The sequence below is a fragment of the Gavia stellata genome, chromosome 10, assembly GCF_030936135.1.
Source record: "Gavia stellata isolate bGavSte3 chromosome 10, bGavSte3.hap2, whole genome shotgun sequence".
Taxonomy (NCBI): domain Eukaryota; kingdom Metazoa; phylum Chordata; class Aves; order Gaviiformes; family Gaviidae; genus Gavia; species Gavia stellata.
In genome coordinates, this window is record NC_082603.1 from 17634955 (window position 1) to 17656151 (window position 21197).

Genomic DNA, 21197 nt, shown 5'->3' on the forward strand with positions numbered 1-21197 from the left:
CCCTTGGAAATAATTTAATTCTACAGTAAGCAGAACAAAGCTAAGGAGGACTGTAGGCACTGTAGTATCATTATCTTAAGCAGTAAAGCTAATCCTCATAAAAATAAAATACTGGGTCCCAGTATTCATTTCAGAAATTTGGGAGTTGCTAAAAAAGCTTTCCCCTCTCAAAGAAGTTTACTAGAATATGCAAACAAACGTATTTAGAAGCACACTGTATCTTTATGAAAATAATTTGACTTTAATCTTGAAAGTGAGATCTTTTAAGAAATTAGAAGTAAAACGAGAAACGAAAAGTGTAACAGTTATGCCTAATCCAAGTAATACAACACACATGTCATTTTGTCTTATGTCAGAGAGGGGAAGAACGTCTGTCAGCAGCAAACGGAAGAGAGTGAAGTATACTCCTCCTTCACCCCACCAGCCCTCTTTAAAAAATCCCTAAAGCTTAACTTTTCTTTTTTTAATATAACATTATGTTTGTCCAATGGTGTTGCAAGTCGTTGCAAGTGGGACAATCCTGTTTTGTCAAGAGAATTTAGTTCATTTGCATGAAAAGAAGAATTCTATTGATTCCCAGTTAATTTAAAGAAATCTTTCTCTCCTTTTATCTGAAAATCAAATCTTGTCTTGATAGGCTAGTTAAGACAGTTGTGTATGAGACTATTTGACATTAAAGGGTACTTACACAGTTAACAAAACAATAGCAATTAGAGTCCATTCAGGCATTTTGTGAATAATATTTCTGTTTGTTAACCTGAAAAATAATTAAAAAAAAAAATCAGAACATTTCAGAACGAAAGTAAACAGATTTTAACTGCTGAATTTTGATTTAAGCCTACCATTAAAAAACTTAATACACTTAGTTACAATGTAGCAATTACAGTTGTAGCTGAGCAATTCACCAGCTTTCAGGCTTCTCTCTTATCTTATCCTGTAATGGAGGAACTGCAGAATTCCAACGATGTCTCTTTTTTCTATATCAAAGTGGGATGAGGAAGACTGAACAGAAGCGAATTCTTTGAATTAGCTCGCAAATAGTCGTGGCTGCTGTGAGGGCTCAACTCTCACTCATACCCACTGGGAAATTCTCAGGAACTGCACATGCGTTTGTAAAAAGATGGGCCTTCCTACACTTCATTTCCCTCCTGTTGGCTTCAGATCCAGATTTGCTGTAAAAGCTAATGTTGCGGAAACGGACTGGATTTTATAAGATACTGGAGACAATCCTCTGATGATTCTTGTTTTTAAAATGGAAACCTGGAATTCTAACTTACGAAATGGGAGACAGTGCAGATATAAGAGCAAGAAAATGAGGTGTGAATCAAGAACGATATGGGTGGTCAACAAAAGTGCTGCTGCATTTTATACCTCCTGACCCATTTGGCTGAACTTCAAAATAAGACAGATCTGCTTTGAGTCAAATACTAATCTGACTTTAAACAATTCACGTATGAATTGCTATGGCTGAATTGAGCCAGGACCCATGGTGTTGAAGACAAGCAATTTCATGGAAAAGTCACAGCTAAAAACAAAGCTGTGGCTATGCGGGCACCCAAAAAGGCTAGCAGAATTAATTTCATTCAGACAGATGGCGCCATCCAACAGAAATACTGAGGGGCAAGAGCCTCCCTATGTTTGCTTCCTTCTTGCACTCAGCTCCCCTCCTATGCAGCCTTGTATAAATTCAAATCCAGAATGAAGCTACCCTGTCATTCATACCCACGTCTACAGTCACTGGTGAAGATGGGAGGTTGCTTAAAATGAAATACCTGGCAACAAATTCAAATCCAGGGTTTACTTCCCCAGTAAGACTTTTTTTTTTCAGATTTTTAATTTCCTTCGGCAAGTATATAGTTACCCCAAAAAAGTGTCAGAAAGTAGAAAAATAAAAGTATTTGTACTTGCCATTATTAAAATTCAAATTCTGTTAACTAATTCCCCAAAATTATATTCAAAATGGTAATTAAAAATGCAGTTATGAATAAGATGTTTTATAGGATCATTTTGCATTTCCCTATTTCAGAAAGATATTAAGAAGTAGTAAAATTAATTTTTATTTAAGGATAGTAATGACTAAAGCAATATTGTCCTATTTTTCTCCTCAAATCTCCAAGTCTTCCAACCAAAATAAGATTTTGAAGCAATGATTACTCAAAAAGTGTCTCAACGGCCTGAGTTTTGTTAAATAATGAAAAGAAAAGCAATGTTTGGTACTACATGTACACAAATTGTCACATCAAACTAGAACCAATAGGTCTGGCAAATACAGATTATTTTTGTTATTAAAAGAGTCATGTTTCCCAATTGCTATTTGAAACAGGTAATGGAATTAGCTGGCAACAAAGCTGGTACCTGGTAAACCGTTACATTTTTCTGGCTACAGAACAAGAGACAAAACAAAGGCTGAATGTCTTGACTCAATACTGATGACAGTGATAAACACTACCAAGAAATGCCTGATGGAATCATCTTGACAAGCAATTCATATGTAACATTCCAGTTAATCTGCTATGATGAGACACAATGGAAGAGACAGCTCCAAGCCACCTGGGAGAACTCTGTCAAATAGAGAAAGCAGCTTTATTTTCCTCTACAAGGAGTTATTATTGATTAGAGCACAGGAAGGTGTCATTCTTGTACACAAACTGAGAGATGCAGTTATTTGTGTCAATTAACTCTTATTCAATGTTAGTATTGATTGGCAAGGTCTGAACACTAGTCATTGCCATCAATATGCTGTTTATGAAGGAGGTAGTCAAAAGACACAGATAACCAGCAGGATACAGCAATATGGATCTGCTGATGTACTACTGTCACTGGACTGGATGAACAGTCAAGTCAGGCTTCTACAATGAGTAACCTTTCAGTACAACACCTGTCCTAAAACACTTGTGCAGCTGAAAAAAACCCCCATTTCAGGCAGATCAGACTAAAGCTAGCAACCTACAGGTGTGAAGCCTTAAATAATAAGGAGCAGTGGAAGGGCAGTCACTTTCAACAACAAGCTGTGTGTCAACACCAAGGCCTCTGAAGAGCAAAGCTTTCAGGAAACAGGAAAGTGCAAGTCCTCTGTAAAAACGGTTCATTAATTCTTTGTCTTGCCTCTAGCCAAAACTGTTACTTCAGAACAATCCACGAAAGAGAGGTCACTAGATTTCTGTCATAAACATATAATGTGGAAATGTTAAACTCTACAAAACCTTGTGTACATGATTTGAGTTTTGCAGTGAAATATTTTCTTTTAAAGAGTTCGGCTAAATTCTCCCTCACCTACCCAAAGAAAGAAAACAATATGCAACTTTTCAAAAAAGAATGTCTCTACTTTCTTGGCCTCTGTAGGGCAGGATAGGTAAGCCAAGAAGGTTGGATGATCCCAAATAGCTGTGTGGGTCCCTTAGTTGCTAGTTTGTGGGTGTTGTGGTTCACCCCAGCAAGACGCACTGTAGCTGAACTTGACTGTTTCCACCATCCAGTAGGCAGCAGGACCCATGCAGCAGATGTAATACTCTATGAAGGAGCTCAGACTGAGCAGATGGATCCAAGTGGCAGAAACTGACAGGATAAAGGACTAAAGAGTAAGATGCATAAAAATTCCTTGCCAAATGACCTCCCAATAACTGACTAGTGCCCGGCCTGCAAAGAAAGTGAACTCCAATAAGGAAGTTGTAGGAATACAGGGGAGTCCAAGGTTAAAGTAATCAGTAAATAAAAAAAGTAAACCCAAAAATGACAGAAAAAGAGCACACAGTTGGTTCTGCTTCTTTTCCTTTAGTTATCTTCCCATTTAATTACCATCAGTGGCCAATTTTGCTAGCAGAACTCCATTAGCAAGTGATGGCCTGATTGGTAAACAGTGCCTGCTGTGGCAGTAGATTTAAGCACATCCCCAAGTAATGTGTGCAAGAACTTGAACAGGGACCACAAGAAACTAGAAGTTTTAGGAAAGGAACTCAGCAATACAGGAGCTCACCACTATTTCCTCAGCACGATTACATTTCCTGGGATTTCTAGGAAACAATTTGGTAACAGGAACACTGTCCAATGGGGAGTGGTACATGGACACCAGGATTATTAAGCTAAATAGTTACCCATTAACAGGCCCCTAGCATAAGGTATTATGAACAAAATGCAAGAAAATGTAACTGGTTAATATAAACCAAACTTTTAAAAGTATATTTTTCTTTATACCTATTTATAAATTATAGTCTTGAGTGTTATCTCCTTTTCTAGAAGTTTGTTTTTCCTTAAAATGAGAGTATACTTGTCATCTATGAATCTATGAGCTCAATTTTTAACATGTTACTGTGAATTTGACTAATAGCTAGTAGCAATGAGTTATTGGTACTAAATGTACATTTGGTGAAAAAACATTCCTTTGAACAGGTCCATGCTTGCTGTCTTTTCAGTTTTACCCAGTACGTCCGTGTTCTTACACTGGGAGAAAAAGAAAAAATATGTGCCCCAAATGGAGAAGATTTCCTTTCTTTCTTTCTTTCTTCCATTTTAGAATTTATCTTTGCTGCAAACTGAAGTAATCAGCATCTTTGCAAATGAAGCAGCCTTTTTGTTCACACATCCAGATTCCCAGGTGGAGGCATATGTAACTTCAGTTCAAGAAGTTTGGCCATTTGCCTATTCTGTAAGGCAGCAAGCTGACTTCATGGGATGAAGACATAAAGTTGTTACTTTAGGGGACCTCAGCTATCTATAATTTTTTCCAAAACTTGCACTAAGATGAGCGAAGTTTAACTAACCCTGGTCAGCACAGGCAAATACTTTTTTTTCTTTAGGCTTCAACTAGACCAATTTAACCATAAAAGACAGCTCCTCTGCCCCCTGAAAAAGAGCAACATATTTATGTACTGTAGTATAATTTAGTTTGATGACAACCAGCAAAAATGAGCTACTATTATAACTTTAGGCTCTCTACAAGAGAAGCCCATTTACTTGAGAAAAGGTCATTAACATTCTGGTACTTTCACATTTCCGTACAGAACCTTGTCTACAGCAAAGTATTGCTGATTGACTTGAAATTGAGAACCTAAAATTCCATTTAACAAGGGTAATAGGTAAAAGCCTATTAGTGAGTGTATACGCTAGATAACATACACTCACAATACATATTTAAAAGCTAAAATATTGTCTTGGAAACAAGAAAAGACAAAGCTGTAATAAAAAGTCTTGAACACATCTTTAGGAAACAACTGTATCATATTCATTGACAGAGTTCAATGTCAATGATAAGCTCCACAAAAGGAGTTAAAATACTTGCAACCATAAGATACAGACGGAATTCTATTTTCAATATGAAATATTATGGTTAAAAAAAAATCAACCACACATTCACAAACATAATCACTTAGCCTCAATTTATATATAAATAGCTAATTTTCTCTTGATCTTTTAAGAAAGTGCCCTCACACACTCTGGAGAATTATTTGACATCTCAGTTTTCGTAACAAAAGCTTACAGGCACGGAGGGACTTTGTTTGGGAAGAGCTCTAACCATTCTAAAATGTCTCTTGAGATCCCTCTAGTGCGTTTCCCAGCAGTGGTGATTGAATAAAATGCTGCCCAAAGGAGGCTGAACTGCAAGTGTTCCTTTAAAAACCAATGGAGCTGAAAATCGTTGTTGCTTAGTTCACCACATGCTCTTTTACCCTTCTTCAGCTAAGCTCTACTACAGCCATGTGTTTTATCTTCTACCCTCTTTGGGAAGTTCTTCAGCCTGAAATATTTCCAGTACAAAAAGCAGGAAAGTGCACTAGCATTTGTCAGTGCTCCCTCCATAGTCATTAAGCATTTTAACCACATTAAGAAAAACGAACGTTTAAATTTCTATACCCTGCAAACATAAATACCGTTTAAAATTTATTGCAGGTCCCCACGCCAAAGCATTCAACTTAAAAATCAGAGACACCACTCATTATGTAAATTTAAACCTATGTACAGAACTGGAGATTCAAACCTATGCCTTCATCTTAATATCCGTGAGCTAGCTTTTGTGTATCAACAGACCCTTCCATATCAGAAATGCCAGAAGGAGAAAAGGCCCAAAGGTTGTTATTGCTTCCCTATTTCCTGTATTTTTGTATTATTTTACTATCAGTGACAATAAAGCTCCATTTATTTTGAAATGCATATATATATATAAAAAAATATATATAAAGACACTTACAAATTCTTGTGTAGTGCCCACAATTGTCTTCAACCATCCCCCACCCAAAATGCTGAATTTCTAAGCAATTTATCTGGAATCTTCACAGTAAGACAGCCTCAAGAACTTGCTACCATTACCTTTGACTTACTTCCTAAGACAGCCTCAAGAACTTGCTACCATTACCTTTGACTTACTTCCTAACAAAAAAGACCTAAAAATAAACTCACAAAGTGTTATCTGAGGGATCAGAAATAGATCAGGGGAGACTTTTAAAATATGATAAATTATTGCTACATGAGCCAGGTATTGGGATCAAAGTCCAAACTAATCAGTTTTGGTTCCATTCTGTAAATCCACAGGTGTATTATATATTTAAGTTTTCAGAAGTACATTTTGGCTTCAAGGCTCCTTTGCTTTAAAACTTCATATTCAGGCCACATTGTCTTTGAATAGCAAAAGTGATTTAAAATATAAGTTCTGCTTTTGAGAACCTCCAAGACTTCTTACATAATCAATCATACAAAAGTAGATTGAAAGAGACCAAATGTAGTTTTTCCAGTTCTATCAATTCATAAGCTAAAGTGACTATTAAGCATTTAGACTGCAAAGCAACAAAACTGTTTTAAGACACAAAGATCTTTTTCAAATAGTAGGTATATGTACAGAATATACATGCTGTTCCAATATGACCAAAAATATCTTCCCTGGTTTTAGTGTTGTCGTTAAAATAAAAGGTTAATCACAACTTAAAAGACTGCAATTACAGAATCAAGTTCAAACACTAACAATTCTTTTAAAAGAGATCATGAACAGAGTCACCAGAAAGAAAACTAGTATCCTCCACAGTAAGAAATCCTGCATATAGAGATCTGTGATTTAGTGGCGTCCTTCCAGACATGAGATAAATCATAAGGAATCAGGTAGAGCTGGGTTTCTATTCAGCAAAGCCTAGATTCTTTGTGGCAAACAACACATGAAGGACTTTTGGAAAATTTACATGTAAACCTCATGCAGGTTGGGGATGTGAAGGGGAAGTTTCAAGAGTGACAACGTACACGGAGTTAGCAACTGTTGTTGCTCCTTTTCCTGACAATACTTCAAGATGCAGGACATGATCTAGGTCCAAGTTATGAGACTTGTGTCCCAAAGAAAACCTAAAAATGTTCAGAAAAGTTACCACCATTCTGTTTTCCCTCCTTCTTTATCCCAGTGTTTCCAAATACTGTCTTTACTGCTTCTGACTGAAGCAGAAGCTTCATCTGTGGTGATAAAAGTGTCCACTAGATCTACTTCCCCTTGAAATCAGGAACAAGACAGGTCAAACTGGACCTTCTTCCTGGCTCTAGAAGTTAATGGCAACAATTATTAACCACATTAAAACCATTTAGCCCAGCTGTAGGGAGCCAGAGCAAAAGAAAGCGACAGATCTCAGAAACTCACACTTAATAGGAGGTGACGAGGTAGCAGAACCTTTAAAAGACTCCCCATCAGCCTCCAGAGATCACTGGCCTAGTTTTTAAAAATCTACAAATACTCCTGGTGACCTAGCCACTGTCAGGAGCAGGGAAAGGGTTGACTTGTTAGTCCACAGGGAATGCGATGTTACCTACATGAACACACAGCTAGAGAAAAGCAAATCTGCAATGGGGCCCTCTCTGTGCCCAAATCACAAATCATTCGACAGCATGTTTAATTAATCAATCAAGAAGAATCTCTAAATAAAGACGAACACTGACCGGAAAGTTTTGACGAGATTTTTTAGCTCTGTGTAAACATCACCTGGAGTAATCTGAAGAGGGCCCAAAACTGCAGGTAATCTAGAAGGCAAAAGGCACTGGTCAATATACATTTTCCTCTCTTTCTCATTTCTTCTCAAGTAGGACTTCCACCAAAGCTCATGAAAGTTAAGAAAACGAGATGGACTTTCAGGCAGCAGATCAGGCCTGTAGTTTACATTTCAGATTCCTCCGAGTGGTGTCTGGGCAACACTTTCACTTTACAACAGCTTGTTTTTAAAAGTAAGAAGCTCTATTTCAGTGTGAACGTGAAGAAGAAATTAAATATAGTTTTACATGCATATGCTATTAACTTCACATTTCAGTTCTGACAAGACATTCTTACCAAAAAAATCAAAGTGTTACATTATGAGGATTAAAATTCCAGGCCTCATGAATGTTTCACATATTTATATTTACGTGGTTCAATAATAACAATACAAAAAGGAAACAAGATGTCTAAATGAGGTTTGCACAGAGAATATATCTGCTAACCTCAGATTCACATAGAAGCAACATAAATAACATTCCACTGTAAGCCTGATAGCTGGAATCAAGATGGTAGTAGGGTAATCAGAAAATTTCAAAAGAAAGAAAAAGACAGGTTGCCTCCCTACTTGACTGTGCGTAAAAATTGATACAGCACACAACAAACCACACATACTGTTTAACTAGTTGTCAGTATCTCCAGATGCTGGAAATAACATGCATTGTTTTTCACATTTCGGATGAAACTTTTGTGTCTATTTACTTGTTTAATAGTTAATATCCTCCTGCATTTGAATATCCAGTTATTTACATTTATATGCATATATGTGCATGGTGCATCAGTATTGCTGGAAGAATCAAGATTTCTGTTCTCCTTTACATCACTGCATGTTTTACAAAAATTGAGCACAGGACTCTTACGATGCTGAGCATATTCATATTCCCACTGACTTCATCTGAACAGACCACAAAACCACTACTTTATCACAATGGAAATTGTCTCTCTTACTTGAGTGTGACAGGACTACTGCATCGCCTCATAAAATTTAAAAAGACCAACTAAAGAAGGGCATAGTCAAGAATAAAACCTTTGAAGAAACTAAGAAAAAAACATTCTGTCTTTCTTATCCTCTATTCATAGAGTACCAGACTTGTAAGTTCAACAGAAATTTTGCTAGAAGCTGAAAATGACTGACAAACTTATGGAAAAATTTGAAGGAGCAGAGAAACTGCTTTACCATACAGTAGTAGTCCTTGGAATCTACGTGACATTGACACTTACAGAAAGATCAGAGATAGCCTCCTTTTTTGCAGCATGGTTTGATTCCATGTTTGTGGCCTGTTCACACTTGTTTCAGGTAGTGAGAAACAGAATGGAGGTCTTTTGGGGGAGTTTTGGTTGTGGGGTTTTTTTAGTTAAAAAACCTTCTGCAAAATCTAGTTTGGCTAGCTAACACAAACTACAACCACAGAAAAGCAAAATACCCCTAACAAAAACACCACAATCATGGCCTTCAAACACTCGTTTATCTGCATTGCCTTGACAATGGGAGTATTTTCAAGGTCCTCTCAACTTTGAGAATTTAATAATTTTAACAGCTACAGCAGAAATGCCTTAATCTCTTTTCTGGGACTCCAAAGCCCTTTTATGTATCTGAAAAAGGTCTGGTGTTTGGCAAGTTTTAAGATTCAACTCTGAGGGCCTTTAATGATTGCAGCTAGAGGCATACTGATACCAGCCATCCAAACATGGACTAGAAACTCTTTTAGCAAGACCTTTGCTTAAACTATTAAGAGATTTGAAAACACCACTTCCTTCTGTGTACATTTGTTTACCAGTAACAGTATGCTTAACATACAGGACAAATATTTACACTCCTCCCAATCAACTTCAAGTTTTTCACTTTAGACTTGAGCAGTTAGTACATACAGCTATTTAAATATTCCATATTTTATGTCCATCAGAATCTGCTTTTAAACAATTTACAAGCATCTAAATAGTTTAGATTATTTCCAGATAACTGAGGGAAAGAAGGATGATAAATAAAGGGCCTACTGTGGAATTTATTTTTTTTAAGCACATATTCTCATTTTAAGCTCCAAGTGTTATACCAACATCTGGATCCAAAAACCACAGAAATTTTCAGTGCAGTGGCACAATTGTGTTGACTTCTGCCAAATACCGAAGAATGGGAACATGCTGTCATGCCAGCCTCAGATGCTGTCAACTACAAGCTCCAATGCTTGTAGGAAGGGACAGGTTTCTTTCAGAGAACACCTTAGTAGTGAGATTCTGACATCTACCTCAGCAGGCTGTGCAAACTGACATCTGCAACTGCACTGCAGATGACTCTCTCAGAAATAAGTAAGTTCTTTAGGGCATAATGGGTTTAAGTTATGACTAAGGCCACCTAGAAAAAGCCAGAACACCCTTGCACAGTGTGTTTGTCTGATGATGATGAATGACCACCAGCTTCAGCTTGATATTTACCAAAGGATACTTACGCTTTTCTCAGTTTTTCAAGGACGATTCGCTTTCTAATCTGCATTTGTGCATTTGAATCAACAAGTGGGAAGGTGAGATCTTCCTGTTGATCATCCTGTATTAGACAAAAAACTTTAACAGTTATAACCTAGTATTTAATTAATGTCAATGCACCAAAATAGTCGCAGCTTATCAATAAATGTTTAAACATAAGAAAACTCTTATCTCTGAATAGAAAAATAACCTGAACCAGTAATTTCTCAATGGACAGAAGTTTGCTTAATCTGATCCAACATAGAGTGCGCAGCTAACCTACTCTTCCCCTTCCCTATGCTAGATAATTTACTTCAACTAACGGTAAATTCCTTCAAAACTTAAGTCAGAGTAAACTTTTTCCAAGAAGCAATGTAACAGCTTTGTTTTACAAGAAGCAGTATTATGAAAATTATTCCCTCTGATGCTAATATCACACTTGAACTTTAAAAACAAAAGCAATTTCACATGCCAGTAGAAACTGTACAACCTACCTAGCCTAGTCAGCATACTGTTTTTACAGTAGTGGCAAGAAGACCCGGCTGCTGTCAGCTGTTTTTTTCTGATTTGGAAGGGGTAAAACCTCAGACCACGCTATTACTTGTGGTCTGCAAATCCTCCTGAGGTCTTTTTCCAAATTGTCTAGATTGCAGCAACATATCCAAACAAATCAGCAGGTTCCAACTCAGAGAATTTTAACAGTAATTAATGCCAGAGATCTAGTCTTACTTGAGAGAAGAAAGAAATCCAATCTCAAGTATATCCTGTCCTGAATAAAAGGCAAAAAATAATTAAATAAAAATTTTATTTAACAACTCAAAGGGGGAGGAAAAAAAAACCAAACATTTTCCCTTCTCACCCAAAGTCTACTCTGTCTTACAACAGATTATTTCACCTAAGTAAACCTTCCTTACCTTCATGCTTCACAAACTGAAAGACAGCTACCAGAAATGAATGTGTCCCACACAGTCACACAAACTCATTCTTCCCAACCTAAAATATGATTCCCCAACCTTATGGGATTGTTGGGGATCTATCCAACCTTCCTTTTGCTATTTTACATTAATAGCTTGATGTTACTTTGGCCATATCCACTTATGATGACAGGAACAGAGAGCTTGTAATAATTCTTTGAAGGCAGGCTTTATACAGCCTCAACACCGTTCCACTGGACACTTACTTTGTCTTTGCTTGGCTGTTCCTCTGCTTGTGCATGTGACATCGTCTCTTCAGCCAAGATGCACTTTCCCTTATAGAACTCTTTTACTCTGAGTTCTAGGAACTCTGTTTCTTCTTTTAACTTTTCATAACTGGGTACAGACTTAACTATTCCACCTGGGCTTGTGAAAGGTAAAGAATAGTTCAAAGTGTTTTCAGACTCCCCTACAGTAACAGTGTTAAGATCATCAGCTGCATCTAAGTCATCCTCATCAAGTTCTTCATTCTCCTGGTTGGCAGATGATACGCATTCGGATGAGCATAAAGAAGTGTAGTTTGGGCCATAGAGAAATTTTAAAGTTTCCTCAGTTCTCCATTCCATAAGTGTTTGCTTAAGCACTTCTAATAAACTGCCTTTGGAATTAACTGGATCCCTCTGTTCATTTTTTTTACATTCTTTTGAGTTAGCTAGTGTTCTTTTAAGATGTTCTGCCCCTCTTTTGCTCACACCTAGAAAAACTATCTGTGAACCACTACAGGTGTTTTCATTGTTTTCTGAAGCATCTGATTTTCCTAGAGTAGTATTTTTTGAAGGTGTTGCAGTTATTTTATTATGAACAGAGCAAGCATACATTTCTTCCTGAGCATCTAATTTACAATTAGATAGTCGTTCAGTGGCTTCTATCACATCTGAGTCTTCAGTTTTAGGGCTGGAATAGACTTTCCAAGCATGTTTCTTTTTGAGGATGCTATTTCTGTCCAATTGCTGTGCAAAATTGGCTGAACTTGACTGACTTCCTGGTAGGACAGAAGAAACAAATTCTTGTTCAGTATCACTACTGCTGTCACTGGCTGTGTCATGAGAACCAGATTCACATGGATTTGAAGATATCCTAGGATTTTCAATGTCAGAAGCTTTAATTACTTCATCACATAGTTTCACCTCTTCTCCAGACTGTCCACTGTAAGAGAAAACACAAGCTATCAATGAAATAAGAAATGGGTGTTACCTGTAATAGCTTTTCATTCTTGTATAAGAAAGATAAATAAAGCCTTTTTCCCTTATACCAGAAGTGTACATTTTTGCTTTAAGAATCATGACTGCTCTTCTAAAAGTCTTCTCAAACTCAAGGAGTTGTAATGTTCTGCAACCAAGATGACAAGTATAGATACTATTTATAGAACTGAATTCTCAGTTGCTTATTGGCAGTTAGAAAAGAATAGCAAACAAGATATTATTAAAGACAACAGAATAATGTCAGACTTAGCATGATGAATAGTGTAATTTTAAAATTCAGATAGGCATCTTAACATATATATGAATATAATATCCAAAAATCAGGGGGACAGCAGAGCTGTTTTGAGCATATGTAAGTTTGCCACCTAATGGCCACGTGTTGCAAAAGAAAACAAACAAAAAGTCACAATACACAGCAAGGTACAGAGAGATGACAGAATAGCACAATTTCATTTTAGTTGATGTAGATGTTTTAGATTAAGAAGTACAGAAGCTTTCATCACCTATAATTGGTACCATTTTCTTTACAGAGAATAGATGGTATAAAATATGCAAAGTACAAACAGTGTATTTGTTTCAGATTTCAACAGTCTCAATTAAGACATAGAGGCTAAGAGCAGCTGTACACTAAATCATACAGATCAAATATGGTGGTTTAGAATCACAACGGAAAAAACTAAACAAGACAAATAATCCTTTGTGTAGGTTCTAATAAGGTCTTGCCTATAACACAGGAAATCAAAGATTCCCCTTCCACCTGATATGATGCCAGTATTTCTAACTATAAATGCATATAACAAAAAATTGTTAAGTGTACCTCTGTCCCTCCTTCAGCAGCTCTATGTCTGGTGGTCTGCAAAAAGAAGATACAGAATGAAGATTTTTCCTGCTAAATCAATGCTCTTGAAACACACATGAATATATAAAATACATAGCTGAGGTTCGAAGGGACGTCTGAGGATCTTCTAGTCCAACACCCTCTGTTCAAAGCAGGGTTAGTGAGAGCAGGTTTATACATACATGCTCACAGAGCACGACTCACGTGCCTGCAGCACGATGCTGTTACGCTGAACAACGTTTAACAGAATCAGGAAGTCACACAAATGTGAGTCAGAAAGGACCTCTGGAGGTCTCTAGTCTGACCTCCTGCTTGTAACACAATTGTCACCAGCGCTAGGTTAAGTCAGCCACAAGTCCATGAAGTTTAAATCTTGAAAGCCTCAAAAGATGGAGATTTCAAAACATTGCTTACTATTCTGTTTCATTCCACCATAACCTTAGCGCAATTTTTTTCCCCCATGCCCAACCTAAACCATCCATGCGATAACTTGTGGCCTTGTTAAGTTTTCTGCCATCAGCCAAGAATAGTTCGGCTCTGTAACCTTTGTAACTTTTTTCCAAGCAGCTGTGGACTGCTTTCAGATCACCCTTTGGTCTCCTCTTCAACAAAGTAAAGATGCCAAGATTCTCACAGTTCCAGGCCATTTATAGGAAAATGCTCCAAATTAATGCAAAAAATATGAATATTCAGGATCCCTTTACTTATTTAAAATTTTACTTTGTTAAAAAATCAGGCTATCAAATTACACTGCTTTAAGAAAATGGAGTTCAAAGGTTTCCAGAAACTCTTAAGAACCATAACTAAACAAATTCTGACCAGTTTCCTTCCAAAGTTCTCCTTGCAGTTAATCTGCTTCAGCTCAGTTATGAGGCAGCATCACAACACTATTCATTTTATCCAACACTAAATGTTGAAATCCTCACCGACCTGTCCTATGAATGAAGGAAAACCTTTTAAGAATGCACTAAATGCAAGTCAATGCACTAACACCTCTCAGACAGTATACAAGAACCCCCACAGGTTTAAAAAGATGAAAGCTGCACCACTCATATGAATGAATTGAGTTTGGAAACTAAAGGTGGTAACATACGATGAGTTAATTATTAACTCCATACAACTCTTCTTCAGAGTTTTAAGTGAAGGTTGTAGTCTTTTCTGTCAAATGAATTTGAGATATCCTAATGTGTAAACATTTATCAGTGTGTGCCCATGTATGTGGTTGTAAAACCAGACATACCTAGCTAATGAACTATGTGGGGTTTTGTTTGTTTGTTTTTTGAAAATATCACCCCTCCCCCAGCATAAATGACTACATCAGGCACACCAGAACTATACACTTTAGATGTTAAGAATAAAGGGACATTTTAGAAATCTTTGAATTCTTTAAAGACAGCAAAACAAGAGCACAAAAATACTGCTAAACTTAAACATTTAATGAAGAGACTAGTTTTACCTACTAGAATCCCTCAGATCAGATCAGGCTGCTCTAAACCTCTTCTGTCATTCATCAGGTATTTCATCTGACTGATCTGAACTGTGAAACCAAGCTCACACATATAATTTCGGCTAGATTTTTTTTGCAGAAAACCAGGAGACCATGAAAAGTAGTGTCTTGGAGAACGAAAGCTGAATAAATTCAGCTGAACATTCTCTAGGCAAGTATTTATTGTTAAACAGTGACACCCATTGGCTCAATTCATTATCTGCACGCCTATGTTTCCTAAGCTAGGAACATGGACCGCATCCCACTGTTCCAAAACGTGTATTGCAGTAACAGCAGAAAACGGGCAATCTGAAATTAGAGTTTTAGCCAGGATAAAGAACCTCGTCATGTTGCAGTCTTTCAGGTGCGAGCATTCACAGTCTAACCTTAAGACCAATGCCAAGTGCTGTGCTAAAATTCGAAAATCTCTTTTAACAGGGTAAGATTAATTCATCCTGTACATTATACGGTTTGTAAAAATCCAATCCCAGTAAGTACATTTTAAAGTTAATAGGAGTTGATTATTATTTATGACTAGTCTGCTCTCTAAACTAACATGGCCATGTGTACTGAGTAGTCATGAGTAGTACTGAGTCATGTCAATTATTGTGATCAATACGGCAACAACAGTTTTACAATGAACACCATGCTAAGCTAACACGTTAACATCAGTTACCCCTGCTTCAGCCTCATCATTTTGATGCATTGCAGCTAATTAATTAGCAGTGCAGCCTGGATAGAGAAAATAATATTCTCAAAAGGAGCAATGAATGTATAAGGTTATACTTACTTTTCTTCTTCTCGCATCCATACTGGACTTTTGGAAATTTGAGCTTCAAAATATTTAGATGCTCTATAGCAAAAGTTGCTGCAAAAGCACTGGAAATGAAAGAGAAAGCAAGAAAATATTACTAAAGACAACTTTAATACTCATAGAAAGGTATAAAAGTAATAATTTTTATGCTTGTAAAATTTAAGTACCAATTCACATTTCTTTTTAAGCCTATGACCAGGTTTTTAATTCACCTGCACAACCAAACCTATCAAATAGGTCTACCCCATTCCCCACAAGCCACTTGAAGCTGCTTCTTTTTTCCCCCACTTTTCTGCTTTTTGCACTTTTATTACATACTGAAAAGCAAACCAGTGTTGGATTCTACATAACAATAATTTTTAAAACCCCCAAAACTGTTCAAAGAGCAATCCCTAACCCAACAAGATGGTTATAAAGACATGCAATAAAATTCAGGTGTTTAATAAGGAAAATTTTGGTTGGCAAGAGAACTTGAATATTTTGCAATACTCAGAACAACACCTAAAATTTTGCAGTATCTTTGAAAAATTAACTTGCCCGCTTGCATCAGTGAACAAGACAAAAATCCCACTTCTCAGCATCTTGCTCAGTAGCTTGAGAAAGCAATTCCCAGAATTTTGTGTATCCCAGAGTTGTAACGAGAGGAAAGGAACGTATAGTAGCGATACTGAAGAAATTTGTTCTGGAACTAGAAACATTTATCCTACAATTTAGCGTATAAGCACCTGTAGGTGATTGCGTATCCTGCGAGCAGGCAAAGACAACACTCAACCACACGCATGAATATGCTTAAAGAAAGAAACAGACTTTGTGAAGAGATAGGTTTTATGTTGAAAAGGCCTTCAAAAAAGAGCTCTAAAGGTAGTCACCCTAAAGGTAGGAATGCCTAAGATGTAACTTGTATTACACTACTGCAAACTTCAGTGAATGAAAAGGATGTGCACTTTGACCCTACTAAAGGTCACTGACTATACTGGAGCAAAACAGAGAACACTTCTTCACAAACATCTTAAACAGATCAGCTGTACCACATTCAAACTGCTACCCAAGTAAAACTTCCCATGTTATGTTTAAATTTAGAAAAGAAAATGAGTGGTTTTTTGTCTTTCCAAAGAGAGCATCTAGAAACTGAAATGCATGAAAAACTTCAGATTCTAACAGTTCATGAAAGTTATTTTCATAAGCACAAAACATACTGGCTCTGAATCAAACCACTATATGAATGCTGTTAAAAAATGCATTTCTGATGTTGAGACAATAGTAAATACATTTTAGAAATAGACTTGTTCCATACCTTTCTTTCAGTGATATCATAAACTCTGTTCGTTTTTGTTGAAATTCTGTACTTCTGTTTTGGCACCTAAAACAATATACTTTCATCAGCAAGACTGTTACTTCCATCACGACTTTACAGAAAACTTCATTCTTAATTCACATACTTTAATATGTGTAATATGTTCCATTTTAACTGAATTGCATACTGCAACCACCTTTTCTCTCAATTCTTTTGATATTGTACTTCTCAGGTGAAAGAACAGCAATTTATCTTTAATCATTTACGTCTCACTATCAGTGGAAGACAACTTCAGACCTACAAGAAAGCCGGCGCTGAACATAAAACAATGGACCTGCCATGATAGAAACTTTACTCATGTATAAGCGTTAGGCAATTACAGACAGCTCCTTCTTTAATCCATATCTATTTATATGCATGTGAGACTGTACTGTCAAAGACCCCCACCACTACCCTGACAAACCCAGAGAGGAACTTAAATAAAATATAATACAGTCTCCAAGTGAATTTCTGTGGAGACATATGAAGTCCAAAACAGTAAATTTTTTTGTACTTGAGTAGATTGTTTTCAGATAATCAGGTGTACTACAACTGGTATTACATCACAGGTTATCTAATTGAACTCTCAGTTTTGCTTAAGCGCTGACATGCCATACTTACATAAGTGTGACTGTAATTTTGGCACAGGTAATGTACATTTTTAGAGCAGGTATATATGCATTCACATAGTGAGATCCCTGCATTGTATTATTTTTTCACTTCAATCCTTCTCACAGAGATATGTGGTTACACTGAAGAAGGAACAAGATTAGAAGGTTTCTGCATGCACAAAGGAAGGCCATGAAGCCATACCTCATTCATCTTTATTACTGTCTAAGTAGATATTAACTGATTCTGTCATACAGTAAAATGATTGTCAACTGATCAAATTTCACCTTTTACTTTAGAAGGATTATACTGAAATGGAATGATATGATGCCTGGCCCATTACTTGACAGTATTTTAATCTATGTTTAATATTGTAAGTTTAAAATTAAAGAGAAAATGCAACAGAATAAAAATCATTCAGAGATTCTTATGATAACAGCAATAATAAAAAGCTACTTACATTTTCTAGTTTACTTTGACATAAAGGATAACCACATAGTTTGATAATGGACCGTTCATCAACAATGTCTTTATAGTGAGATGGAGTAATAAATTTTCCCTAAAATGACAAGAAAATAATTCAACAACAGATACTGGAAAATCTGTCATTTTTCATACTCAAAACATCTCATAAACAAATAAATATTTTAAATGTTATAACAGGTATTTAGTAAGTTTAATAAAATTTAGAACCTACACAGTAAAAATGGTAAAATGGTAAATAGGGAAAAAAAAAAAGAAGTGGGCACTTCTTTTTACATATAGAAAAGCTCCATAATTTTGCCTCTATTTGCATCTATTTTCACAATTTTCCTCTATTTACATGTTTTGTACACCTATTTACCAGCCTATTTACAACCTTAACAGGAGTAATCATCATACTGTTCCAGCAAAACTGTGATGCCAGATAAACTGTGGGGCATTACAGAGACTTTGTCTGAATTCACAGATGATGTGATGTGGACCTAAACTTTTATACTTCACCTATCAGTCCAGAATCACAGAGGGATAAACAAAGGATGTGGTAATAAAGCGAGGATTCATAAATGTATACAGTTGTGCAAAACTAGGCCATGTTTTCATTGCAGAACCCTTGAAAATAAGGCAATCATCACCAGAGCTGACAAGAGAGGGAATAAATGATTTTTCTACTTTAAACTGCACCAAATTGTTCCAAGAACTTAAAAAAAAAAGGTTGAACACTAAGATACAAAATAGTATAAAAACTTGCAACACCTACAGAATTCAGAAGGAACTCCTCAGTAATGTTCTCTTCCAGGAGTTGTTCGACAATATACAGTGCTTTTTTCTCAGATTCAATCTTCTTTCTCATAGCAGCCTCCAGAGCTGCTTTCCTGTAACAGAACAGGCACTGAATGACACAGAGAGCAGATTTCCATAAACAATTCTCCAATCGTATCTTTATCTTTTTTCTGAAATACAGTAGCTTACGTTTTTCTGCATCACACCATGTTGGCCAAACAAAGCAACAAGTAACTGGAGTAGTAATTCTGTAATAACCACAAAGGAGTTTCCAACCTTGGTTTGCTTTATTTCCACCCCAGTCAGGAAAAGTATTGACTCTTACTGCATTGCAATAGTTCCAGACAAGGTTACCTGACTCTTCTTACAAGAGAGGGAAACCCAGAACTGGCTGGACAAAGAGCCTGGGACAAACAATTTATGGAGTGTTGCCAGAAGAATGGAAGCTCATGAGACATGAAGAGCAGGAAGAAAAAAAGACCTAGGAAGGAATAAATCAAACAAATCCCACTATAGTATATTTCCTGAGTGTTCCTGAGTCTTGCCACTATCCTACTGACAGCAAATACCCAGAAAGTAACCATCTAGGTGACTCCGATCTCCATTTGGCAGCACTTCCCACAGAGGTTGTCAATGTACAGTCATTCTGCTGTCTTAACCGATAGAGGTCTATGCTATTCACCTGGAAGTCTAGGTCTACTACAAAGTCAAATGAATATTTAGGCAATTGTCCATGGCAGAAAGTGCTTTTTCCTCTCAAGTGTGGTTTTTAGAGTGAATGAAGAAAAATGGCAGGTATGCAAAAAAGTTAAGATGGCAAAAAGCAAACACTACAGACTAAGGGAATGCAGCTGTGGAGGTTAGATTGATAAACTTTTAGCATATTATACAATGCACATATATGCATGCTGTTAGAAGTTATGTAGCATCACTCCAAACAAGCCTGCATGATGTTGATGCTGGTGATCTCCTGAAGTTAGCCATGGTACTCTGAGAAAGCAAAAAAACCACGCAAGGCAGAGAATGTGATTTCTAAGTGAGGCAAACCACCATGAATGCCACATATTTTTAGCTAGAAATTATACCTTTGAGCAGCATCTTCATTCTTCAAAGCAGCTGAATGCTTATTTCCTAGAAATCAAATATACAAATGTAGAAATATAGAAATTAGTGTACTTTCTTCCTTTAACAGTGGAAAATATTGAAATCTGAAAATATTAAGACCTCTAAACTGTAAGCACAGCCAAGGGAGTTGCTTAGAAACTTGCTTTTGGTGGCTGAGAGTGACTTCAGTAAGCTAGCAACCATTCAACAACTAGTTAGACACCCTTTTTATAAGTGTGAGGACCCCTTTTCACACTCTCATTCATCACGTTCTGTATATTCAGAAAGTTAAAGGAAAAACAATTGCGACCACAATTTTGTGCCAACCACACTCACCCTGGTTCTCCACTGGCTCTCCAGCCCAGCTTTACCCCTGCACCCCACTGCTGGGCAAAGCTGTCCTTTTCAACTGCCCCACCTCCGGATTTTGCTCCGAGCAGCACTCGAGAACACGGCCTCGACGCCGGCACCCTCACCCCTGAGCCGCTTTTGCCGCCCTCCCTGCCTCCCGCTCGCCTCCGCGGACTGCCCCAGGGCTCTGTCCGCCCTGACCCGGCTGCCCACATGAAGAACTAGGGCAGCTGCTCCCTTTAGACAAGGGCAACAGGGAGGGAAAATGACGGACCGTTATGCTTAAAACATGAGAACGTAGTTTTCTGACCAGGCGCGGCGCGCTGCAGAGGCCAGGCGCGCAGTCCCCGCGCAGCCTGAGGGGACAGCGGGGCGCTCGGCCCCGCCTCTTTCGGTCGACCGCCCAGGGGCGCCGGCCCCAGCCACTGCTCGCCGGCCCCAGCCACTGCTCGCCGGCCCCAGCCACAGAGCCGGCCCGGCCCGGCCGAGGCCCACCGAGCTCGCGGCAGCGTCGCCGCATCGCCGACCGCGGCAGTTCCGGCGCTCCCCCTGGTGCAGCGAGTTGGGCGAATCTGCTGTGCCGGCCGGAGGACACAGGGAGAGCCCAAAGCGCCGGGCGGGGGGGAGCGGCGCGCGGAGCCTGGAGCCTACCTGCGCGCCGCCGGCTGGACCTCCCTTTCGCGCCGCCCTGCGGCTTCCCGGCCGCCATCATCGTGGCTGTCCGCTCCCTCCCTCTGACCTCTCACCCGGGAGGCGGAGCCGTCGTCACGGCGTGGCCG

At 37.9% G+C, this 21197-nt stretch overlaps 1 protein-coding gene across 1 annotated transcript in view; it reads right to left on the reverse strand.

Annotated features, from left to right (window-relative positions):
- RPAP2 (RNA polymerase II associated protein 2) overlaps positions 1–21130 on the reverse strand; it is a 41568-nt gene extending 20438 nt beyond the window's left edge. The window contains exons 1-11 of the mRNA XM_059822176.1: positions 21070–21130; positions 20049–20094; positions 18941–19055; positions 18161–18259; positions 17053–17118; positions 15735–15823; positions 13438–13473; positions 11625–12564; positions 10432–10526; positions 7900–7980; positions 689–757 (exon numbers count right to left, since the gene is read on the reverse strand). Coding sequence (XP_059678159.1) covers positions 689–757; positions 7900–7980; positions 10432–10526; positions 11625–12564; positions 13438–13473; positions 15735–15823; positions 17053–17118; positions 18161–18259; positions 18941–19055; positions 20049–20094; positions 21070–21130 — 1697 coding nt within the window. The remainder of the gene's footprint in view (positions 1–688; positions 758–7899; positions 7981–10431; positions 10527–11624; positions 12565–13437; positions 13474–15734; positions 15824–17052; positions 17119–18160; positions 18260–18940; positions 19056–20048; positions 20095–21069) is intronic.
- Positions 21131–21197: the final 67 nt, after the last annotated feature.